General features: G+C 38.3%; 1 protein-coding gene across 1 annotated transcript in view; it reads left to right on the top strand.

Moving 5' to 3' along the window:
* Positions 1–2,703: 2,703 nt before the first annotated feature.
* Positions 2,704–11,438, top strand: part of LOC126469748 (condensin complex subunit 2-like) — a 194,840-nt gene continuing 186,105 nt past the window's right edge. Inside the window, exon 1 of the mRNA XM_050096962.1 lies at positions 2,704–2,978. Coding sequence (XP_049952919.1) covers positions 2,925–2,978 — 54 coding nt within the window. The 5' untranslated portion in view covers positions 2,704–2,924. The remainder of the gene's footprint in view (positions 2,979–11,438) is intronic.

Below are 11,438 nucleotides of genomic sequence, written 5' to 3'. Positions count from 1 at the left end.
TCTGCTTCACCCACTCTCTCTGTCCATCTCCTCCCTCCTCTCCTAATTCATCTCCTCCTCCCCCTTCCCACTGTTCATCCCCTCCTCCCTCATCTCTCTGTCCACCTCCTCCTCTTTTCTTTCTCTATCAATCTCCTCCCCTCTGTCTGCCATCTCCTCCTCTTCCCTTTCTGTCCATCCCCCCCTCCCCCTCCTGCTGTCCACCTCTTCCTCCAGCTATCTGTGTCCAACCCCTCCGGCCCCTCTCTGTCTTTCCCCCTTTTTCCTCCTCCATTCTCTACAGAAGTTATCACCCCACCTCAGTAGGCTGACAGTATTGCTTCCCAGACAGAAAGTAATATGTGCGCCAAGTTTGGTTTAAATGGATTAAGGGGTTTAGGAGGAGCTTTTCTGGATCGAAATTCGTCCTGCAGTTTCGGTTTCTTGCAGCTCAATGTTTATGACGTCGTATATTCTGAACTATGTGTCGTAAAATGATATAATTTTGTAGGTATATCCAGTGTTATATGAGAATACTGCCTCCGAAAAGTGTTGTCAATAGAGTTAGTAGTAAAGAACCAATAAATTAAAACGTCATGCATGACGTGAAAAATTTTCACACAGCTCGGTGTTTATGACGTCATATCTCCTGAACTATGTATCGTTTAGTGATATATTTCTGTAGATACATTAAGCAGCATATGTGGATACTGTCTGCAAAATGTGTTGCGAACAGAGTCAGTAGCAAAGAAGTAATAAAGTATAACGTCACGCATGATGTGGTAGTTTTTCGTGCATCTACATCTACATCTACATGATAACTCGACAGTTCACAATTAAGTGCCTGGCAGAGAGTTCACCGACCCACCTTCAAGCTATTTCCCTACCATTCCACTCTCGAGTAGTGTGCAGGAAAAACAGAGACTTAAAACTTTCTTTGCAAGCTCTGATTTATGTTATTGTATTATACTGATCATTCCTCCCCAGCCAGGTGGGCGTCAACGAAATATTTTCACACTTGAGGAGAAAGTTGGTGATTGAAATTTCATGAGAAGATCCTGCCGTAACCGAAAACGCCTTTGTTTTAGTGATTGCCACCCTAATTCACACATCATATCTGTGGCGCTCTCTCCTTTATTTCGCGATAGTGCAAAACGAGCTGCCTTTCTTTGAACTTTTTCGGTGTCCTCTGTGTCTATCTGATGCGGATCCCACACTGCACAGCAGTACTCCAGAAGAGGACGTACAAGCAGCAATATCTGCAAAGGATGTAAGAGTGCTACTCAGATTGTCTCCTCTATCGTTTATGTACATTAGGAACAGTAGAGGGTCTATAACACTTCCTTGGGGAACGCCAGATATTACTTCTATTTTGCTCGATGTCTTTCCGTCAGTTACTGCTAATTGTGATCTTTCTGACAAGAAATCGTGAATCCAGCTACACACCTGAGAGGGTAGTTCACAGGCACGCAGTCCGGAAATCCCTCTGTATTTAACACAATATCTCCTGAACTACGTGTTGTAGAACTATGTATTTTATAGGTACATTCAGCAGAAAACGCGGATACTGTCTGCGAACTGAGTTGCGAATAGAGTTAGTAGCAAAGATGTAATAAATTTAAACGTCATGCATGATGCAGCAGTTTTCTACTCATCTCAGCGTTTATGATGTCATATCTCTTGAACTATGTGTCGTACAGTGATATAACTACCGTCAGTGGTATATGTGAATGCTGTCTGTAAAATATGTCGTGAATGGAGTCAGTAACGAAGAAGAAATAAATTAAAATGTCGTGCTTCATGTACCAGTTTTACTGCATGAACATCAAAAAATGTAGTGAGCGATTAACTTTTTTTCCTTTCATCGTTATGTGGGGGTTGTCAGCGAGAAAAAGTTTCTTTTGTTTGCGCGTTACTGAGTGCTCCCATTCTCAAAGACTGGATGAATATAGTCTAGCTACTTGCGCGTCTTGAGCTACACTACTTTTTCCCCCCTCAACCCCATCCCCTTGATAGGTATGGCGTGAACCCCCACAGCGATTGATTACAGACAGCACGATAATGTGTACCAAGTTTGATTGAAATCAGTCCAGTGGTTTAGGGGGGGATGTGAAACATATATGCACAACTCGTTGAAGGTTAATTAACGTTCACAGAACGACTAACAACCTCCCATACGCATTTCTCAGTTTCAGGAATAATCACTGAAATGCGTTGTTCTGCAATGCAAAATAAGTAGCTGAAACTGGTATATAAGTTTCCAGTTACTAGCTAACGAAATGTATTGCCAGCCTCATCGCTGTGTTATCGTCACTTCGTGTTTCTCATACCTTCGTTTTTTAGATACTCCTTTACACGAAATTGCTATTGCATTTTCTTTTTCTGTCGCCTTTTCATTGCAATAAACGCATGACAAGTTCCCAAGCATAGAAGGGAGTCAACAGCAGACTGTTTACGACGTGATGGGGAAGAGAACGCCTATGCGTATATGCGTTTTTTCCAAAAAAATTTATACATCACCTTTTATTCCAGTGCGTCTACAGTTGCGGACGAGGAAAGACGTATTGTGTGGACATACTTTCTCAAAGTATGTGTAGCGAAGGTTAAATATCATTTTGATATACTGGTCATTTTTTAAAAAATAATGGTGGCTATTGTATTTTATGCGGAACAAAAGAAAAATCTATAAAAGATCTCTGACCAAAGGCACGCTTGTCCTTGTAGCTTCCCGCCACTTTTGATGTGAATAACCGAAAGCTATTGTCAACTGCGGTGTAGTGGTGAAGTTTGTTTTGTAGCATAATGTGCATTGTTTTACGGTGTTTGATTTTTAGGACGTTTCGATCTTGAAAGATTTTTACATACAGAAATAACTTTGTGTTCTGCAGTGCAGCTTTAAGTATTCGAGTAGCTTGGTTTAGCGTGTGAATAATTTGACAACCACAATGCGGCTAAAGCGGCGATCATTGTTTTCGGCGGAGATAAGTGACCTCCCACAGGTGTGTGATGATTATTTAAAAAGTCTACCAACAGTAGTAGTCAGTAAATTAATAAAACATTGCAGTCTTGCTTTATTACGGCATCGACGAGGAGTATGTTAAGTTGGAGGCCAACTCGGCGAAACTTAAAAAGAGGAAGGGACTGCATGTACTCGCCGCTTTTTCTATGCTGATTTGTGATCGGCTGAAATAGTGTGTTTGAATGTTAAATTTTTTTCTCTGGAGCCAAGTAGATAATGAAGATATGTTTATATGCGTACAGTTTGACTTCCTCTAATCTTGGGTGATAAAGCGGAAGGAACACAACACATTCGAAAACTTCTTTTACAGACAAAGAATAGAATTGTGGAATTCTGTTGTGTATCTTTTAGTTATGGTTTCCTGTGTTCCCAACTTGACGTCGAAATATTGTTAAATAGACCTTGCTGTTTTGTTTTAACTGATTCAGATTTGCAGTTTTCGTTTAATACATATTTGTAATTTTAGATTTTTCCCATCATTTTATAGCTATAAAATTGTAACATACCATTCTCCACGAGGAAATAGACTGGAGCATCAGACAGGAACATCGTTTGAGGTTCCACATGGAAAATCTTTATATTCTTGTCAGTTTGCCCCCATTTTACCGAAATTTTACTGTTCTCAGAATGTGAAACATTTTTATCGTTTATGAAGATGCAGTAATGTTGAGAAAGAACACAATTGGTGATTCACTAGAGGACACAAAGTCCAGTACTCTCTCTGTCAAATGCTTTAGCTTTGGGGATGGACTGTAGACTGAGATCTACTACCACAGTCTGACAGTTTTTTATTGAATACTCTGCAATAGTTGCAAGAGCGATTTATTTTTAAAACGATGATTGCAATGCATGTGAGATTTACACCAGTGACAAGCATATTTTAGAATTGTTTGTACTCCCAGTTATGTGGAGGGTGATGAGCTGCCCATAAACACATCATAATGAGGCAATCATTGAAAGTTTTGCTTCCTTTAGACATTGGCATTTCATGCTGTTGCTCACACACAAATTACACACAACATTTAAAACTCTATAGACTCTGAGGGCTAGTGTGATAGTGCCCCCCCCCCCCCCCCCCAAGCCATTCCTCCTTTGAAACCTAGGATGTGTTGATGACAGTGATCTATTGTTTGGACTGATGTCTAGGTTATGATAGACAAAAATTTAGCAGCAAGTTGACGAATCCAACAAATATGAACATGGATGTGAAATAAAGGCTGTGGTAACAGATCGGTCTGTAGTGAAGCCTGTCATCTTTGTTACTGCAATATTTTGTGTACTTTGTGTTGTTTAAACTGAAATTGCAAGGCACATTCAGAAAACCTGTTTTAGGTGATGGACAAATCTAACTAGTATTTTTATGTCTATTACTAGATGTATATGATTACAAAAAAAACACAGGGCAGTTCAATTACATAACTTCAAGGTTGTATGGGCTTTGTGCAAGGAAGTGTCTTGTGGAAATTGATGTGAAGAAGTTCATTTCCCATACCAGGCTTGCAGCAAACCACCTTTTCCTCTCTGGAGGCCCATGCGTTTTAAGATCTTGCGAAGGGGAGGGAAGAAAATTACAACTAACATTGTTTCTAGCTCTCTACTTCTCAGTGTGCTAGTTAAGTATCACATTATATATCTGGTTGCAGTGATGGTCCTGAACACAGTGGCTATTGTCTTTACCCTCTCAATGAATCATCATGTTTTTCCTTCCAGATAAATTTTATATGGAAGGACGACGGTTCAATCCCGCGTCCGGCCATCCTGATTTAGGTTTTCTGTGATTTCCCTAAATCACTCCAGGCAAATGCCGGGATGGTTCCTCAGAAAGGGCACGGCCGACTTCCTTCCCCATCCTTCCCTGTTCCGATGAGACCGATGACCACGCTGTCTGGTCTCCTTCCCCAAACCAACCAACCAACCAACCTAAATTTTATATAGTAATCAGCAGTAATAACGCTGGTGGCACTGGAGCAGGAGTGAAAAAAATAAATTTGCCATGTGCTCTCCTTCAGCAAGTGCTCACTAGGTTGCCAGTAGATGTACCCAACTGAGATAGCCCTTGAGGATCTTTCTTTTTTTTTCATATGTTGTGGCACAACTGGAAGCCATTACTTTGCTGTTGAATTACTTATGTTATCAATAGGGCTAGTGGTGGTGATAGACTAAAAAATGTGATTAGTGTAACTTACAACCCTTCTGTTTATACCTCTTTCCATTCCCCTTTTTTGAAAACCACCACTCCTCCCCCACCCACCCACTCCACCTTGTAGTGTTTATGACATATAATTATCGATTTTAAAATTTCATTTATGAGCAGGGGAAAACAATTAAATGGACTCCTGTTCTGTGTTTTAGCTAAGTAAAAAGATTGTAGTAGATAATTTAAAAACAGATAAGTTTTCAGGGTGGCAGGAGAGAATCACTAAATTCAGTTGAGTCCTGCTCTTTGTTTCAACTGAGTAAGAAGAAAAAGTTAATATTTTTTTGAAACATTGTTGTATACATCTTTAGAGTGAAAATTTCAATTTGGCATAAAGTAGCTGCCTCATGCGCCTTTGGTCTGGCTTTTTAGCCACTTGGATATAACCTGTTTAATTATTTTAATCAGGTGGGTAGTTTCCATGTCCTGGTCATGTGTATTGCACCCATACCTGTTCATGATATCTTTGTTACTACAAAAACTTTTACAAAATTCAAAGGTTGATGTTCTGTTCACAGTATATGGGTCATTCTATGGATGAGTGGGCCTGAAACTGAGAACATAAATTTTGTAGCTGATTACGAAAATAAGACGTAAGGGAAAGGATGTGTTTTAGTATTTACTGAAATACAAAATTATTTTAGAAATGCGGAGAATTGATAAAGTTTAATAGGGAAATTCGTAATCGAAGGGAACACAGCTGTAGGAAATTTCATAATTAAGTGATGGTAATAATTAATGTTCCCCTCCAAGTGAATTTTACATTGTTGTTTTCGAGAAAACAATCGCTGGAGAATTGGGACGTTTGTGATAAAAATACTTTTTTAAAAGGAGTGAATCATCTTTTTTGTAGATTAATGTAGTTGAATAGCTACTACTTATTTGCCACACCTGTAAGAAAAGTAATGCATTGTAAGTAACTGAAGGAGTAATATAATTTTCTAGACGATAATGGTGAAAACCATTCTTGATGTGGAAGGAATACATTTGTTGACATGAAATAACTTATAAATCAGTTTAAAGCAGTGAGAAAGGCACACCCATCAAATTGAAACAGCAGTTTAATAAATAAAATTTGTAGGAATGTGAAGGGTAACTGAAGTGTGCTGATGAAAGTTGTATTACAGCTAGAAACCAAGACAAATTAAGAAGACTATAATAGTTTATGTAAGAAACACTATAAAATAATGTCTTCAACTATCTTAATACACTTAAACTACATGTGATGTTTAAGGTGCCTTAAAATTATGTCTGCCTACTAAATTTTATGTTTACAGAACAGGATCATACAACAGAAATATTAACTCTAATGCACAAGGCAATCTATTTCAAGGAACAGCAATCCTGTTTGTACCAATGATAAAGTGTCAGAATTTTGTGAAATCTATTTAAAAAAATGGGAGATTTTACAAGTGATAAAAGTGCACCCAACAAAACATTTTGTAGTTCGTATAGTTTCCAGTCTTTTGAGTTTCATTGTGTGTCAATTCACTAGAAAAGTTTATGGTTTTATGGTCAGATTTATCCACCAAAACAAAAAGCACCCTAAAATAAAATGATGGGAACTAGCTGTTGAAAGTGATGCTCAGCAAGACCCACATTTTTATGAAGTATGAAGAGGAGAGCAGAAAAAAAGACAAAAAATTATTGTTGTATATCAAGATAATGTTGAAGATGATAGTGAAATTAAGGTGATGTGCCTTAAAGATGCCAAAATTTTAAAATTGATGAAAATTAAGTATCTTACGTTAATTTAGAGCAAATAGTGGGCACTCTACCTGATAAAACAGTGAAGATGATAGTTGATATACGCGTCTTTGTTTTTTCGATACCAGTTAATATTTATGAAAAGACTTGTAATTATGAGTGGGGGTGGTCATTTCAGCAAATTTTAGGTTACAGATTTTTGTATGAGACGTACTTTATTCTATTCATTAGTTGCAGTAGGACATAGTATGTGGGACAGATAATAAAGTTTTATCACAGTGTGTACTAATAAACCAAATGTGAAGTCTTAAACTTTAGTTGAAGCCTATTTTACTTGAAATCCCGTGGGGTCAGTTTTCAATGGGGGATGGTGAATATTTCAAACCTAAACACCAATTTTTAAATCAACTAATCATATATTTTATTGGTATAAGAGATATAAAATACATAAGGTGTTTCTGTAAGTGTGTGCAAAAATGTAACAGGACATAGAGGGAAATACGGAAGCGTCCGATCCCACCCGTCTGCTTTGACCCATGACGTCACAAATATGGCGGAAACAAAAGCAAACACACACACTTTCCACAAGAAGCCTAATGACACTAACGGGACAAGCGCGGGAAATGGGCTGTTTTGGGTGGGGGGCAAACTAAATATAAACAAATTTAGATGCCTTGCGTAGCTACAACGTGTAAGTGAAGACAGCTATGCATGAATACCCACCCACCTCCCCGGGGGTCGTAACCCCTGCAACCCATAGAAGATAAAGATGCTTCAGTAGCTGATTAGTGTTTTTTGTCTTTTTAAAAAAAAATCTCACGGGATAGAATGAACAGATCAGAAAGATAAATATAATAAACTAAAACAGAAATTCGAGGAAACAGATAATTTAAATAAGTAATAAGTGTTTTTAAATTTAAAAAAAATCTCACGAGATAGAATGAACAGATCAGAAAAGTAAATAAAATAAGATAAAACAGAACTGGAGACAGCCACACTCAAACCAAACTCCGCGCCGTCATGACGTCACACACGACAACACCCTTACGTCACGGGTCAAAGCCGACGCGTTGGATTGGACGCTTCTGTCGACCCCATAGAGAATGCTCCACTGAACGGTTTGAGGTAGGGAACCTGGGGTCAGAGAAGCCAGCATAAGGAGATTGGAAGTAAACTTGTCTACCACTTTGTCTAGCATTACTGTTCTCCAGCATATTTACAACTAGAATTCGTACAAGTTTGCATGTACTGTGCTGTTTATTTACATGTACATTCTTTATTTTCTACAAGGAAACTAGGAGAATGAGCCTGATTACTAGAAAGTCGTGATGCTGGTTTTGTTTAATTTGCTGTCAATAAGGTGGCTGTGTTGTATCATATTTACATTGTTCCACGACAAAAGGTGCTATGGATCAACATGACGATGCACCACCTCACTTCAGCATGGACATTTTTAGCCATCTCAATACTGTATTTCCTATTTGCGGTATTGGAAGGGGAGATCCTACGCAAGGTCTATTGACCTGAATTCCCTGATTATTTCCCATGGGGATATCTAAAGTCACTTGTGTATGAGACCCCAGTGGATACGTAGAAGGAACTAGTTGCCAGAATTGTACCTGCTTGTGAAGTAACTCAAAACACACCAGGAGTATTCGTTAAGGTGGGTCAGAATCTTGTTTGCTGATGTCGTGCTTGCATTGTGGTTGATGGCCATCAGTTTCAGCACATTTTGTAAGATATAGTACAAATGATACATTCATTGTGTCAAGGGTGGTATTTGCAGTTAACTGCAACTAATGTAAATAAAAAAGTACACAATAATGTGATTTTATTCCTGTTACCTTCTTAAGCTGCCTTCTCTGACCCTAGGTTTTGTTCCTTAAATTGTTCAGTGGAGCATCCTCTCTTATGTCCTATTAAAATTTTGCACACTCTTATGGAAAAGAAAATGTGGCATTTACTTTATTGATGCTTTTACTCTTGAACTAGTGTTCGTGTTTCTGCAAGGTGATATGTTGATGCCAACTCATGAAGCCTTTTATGTAGTCATTTCCATCTGTTTCGTTCATATCTTAGCTACTTTGTTTGCTCGAGCCCTACTGTTTGGATATTTGTATGCAAGATACCATATTTATTTGTAAGTCAGCCCGTAGTTTGTATTTTGAATTTTTAATAATGAAAGTATGAAGCTGACATTCATCTGCAGTGAAAACTTGGTTGTGTGTATACTTAGAGATTTAAAAATTTCATGGCGTTGGTGTATGTTTAGTATCACTCGACTTGATATCCACCACTTGATCGTTTCTTAAACTGTCAAATAGTACATCCCATATAGATCTGCAGCAGTTACTAGAAGACTTCCCATATATTACAGTTTTCATGCCCTGTGGGAGATTTCTTTTTTTCCCCTCTCTCATTTCTAGCCTAATACACCCTTTTTTCCAAGTCCACACCATATTATCCAGATCTAAAATAAAACAACTTTCTTTGCGCCTCTTATCCCACACAACAATATATTATTGCTGAAAAAAATTATTTGGATGGATTGGGTGGAAAATTCAACAAAATCAGTCCCTAAAAGTTGAAAGCTATCCCATGTGCTGCCATTAAGGTTAAGTTCAAGTGCCTCATAGATTATTTTGATATGAAATCCGCTAATAAGTCAGGCGAATAAATTTTTTACGTCAGTCAATATTATGAAAAAAAAATGCAATAGGCCTAATGTAAATAGAACACAGCTTTTATTTCGCTCACCACAAAACAGTATTTATTGAATAGCAATCTTCTTATAGATAATAGACAGGAGACCATTGTCAACTATTGCCCTGCAGTGGAACTTGATTGTGTGCCTGTTGGCTCACTAAACAGAGATTCCAGTGGCGAAGTGTTGAAAGTTTTGTTTAGCTGAAATGCGCTCCCTCCCTCATGTTTGTTTCATTTTTCTATTATTAGAAAATGTTTCAAATCATCTACATTGAAGTGTATGCTGCTATTTACTTGTGTTGTTGCAAGGAAATTTAAAGAACCACCAAACTAAAATATTGGTCACACCCATAGTATTATTAAAATGTTGTGAATGTTGTTTAAACAGAAAAATTCTATTTCATTATTATTTACGAAAGTTGTGTGCAGTTTCTAGTATATTACAAACTTAGTGCTATTACCTGTACTTACTCAGTGTCACCAAAATTTGAAGTCGTCTTCACCAACAGGCAAAATGAGATTCATTTTTGTAAAATCTGTTATGAAAAGGTATAATCTAATTATCTCTAATAGATAATCTAACAATCTATTACACATTTGTGCATGTGATTGCTTTTTTGGGAAGAACTGTCAGTGTTCACCTGTTCTGGACTTTAAGAAAAGTGTTGATTTATTATTCTAATTGTATCACTGGAAACTAGTCTGCATGTCACACTAATAGGTATGGAATGTCCTGCAGATGAAATACACACACATTAGGTTTTGTAGTGACCGTAACTGCTGCCCCGGCCCCCTTCCTCTTATACAACTGGATGAAAAATACTAATGCTAGCAACCTCACCTGTTCACTTTGACCCACACCATCAACAAAATAGTGGACAAACAATTCATTGATATTCAATATGCATAAAATTGGCTGAGGTGGCAAAAGTCATGGGATAACGATATGCACATATACAGATGGCAGTACTTTTGTGAACACAAGGTATAATTGGACAGTGGTGGACATTTGTGCTCAGATGATTCTTGTGGAGTGGTTTCAGACATGATTATGGCCGCACAACAGGAATTAAGACATTGAATGCAGAATGGTAGTTGGAGCCAGATGTATGGGACATTACATTTTGGAAATTGTTAGGAAATTGAATGTTAACAGATAGTGTTAAGAGAGTGCTGAGAATACCAAATTTCAGAATTACCTTTTACCAGTGCAGTGGCCGATGGCCTTCACTTAACAACAGGGAGCTGCGGTGTTTGCATAGAGTTATCAGTGCTAACAGACAAGCAGCACTGTGTGAAACAGCTGCAGAAATCAAGATGCGATGTACGGTGAGTGTATCCTTCTGGACAATGTGGCAAAATTGGACGTTAATGTGTAACGACAGCAGACTACCGATGCGAGTGCCTTTACTAACAGCATGATATTGCCTGCAGGGCCTGTCCTGGGCTCATTACCATATTGGTTGGACCATAGATGATGAAAACGGTGGCCTGGTCAGATGGTAAGAGCTGATGGTAGAGCTTGGCACAGAACCCACAAAGCCATTGACAAAGTGAGTTGGTGATGGCTCCATAATGGTATGGCTGTTTTTACATGGAAATGAATGGGGTCCTCTGTTCCACCTGAACTGAACATTGACTGGAAACCATTGGGTTCAGCTGCTTAGAGACCATTTGCAGCCGTTCCTGAACTTAATGTTCCCAAACAATGATATCAATTCTTATCGATGACAATGCGCTATGCCACTGGGCCGCAATTGTTTGGCAACACTTCTTCAATTTTGGACTGCTGTAGACGCAGCATGGCTCAGTATTTCTGCTGGGGACTTT

The sequence above is a fragment of the Schistocerca serialis genome, chromosome 3, assembly GCF_023864345.2.
Source record: "Schistocerca serialis cubense isolate TAMUIC-IGC-003099 chromosome 3, iqSchSeri2.2, whole genome shotgun sequence".
Taxonomy (NCBI): Eukaryota; Metazoa; Arthropoda; class Insecta; order Orthoptera; family Acrididae; genus Schistocerca; species Schistocerca serialis.
Note: the sequence above shows the minus strand (reverse complement) of the source record. Positions and strands in the feature narration are given on the sequence as shown.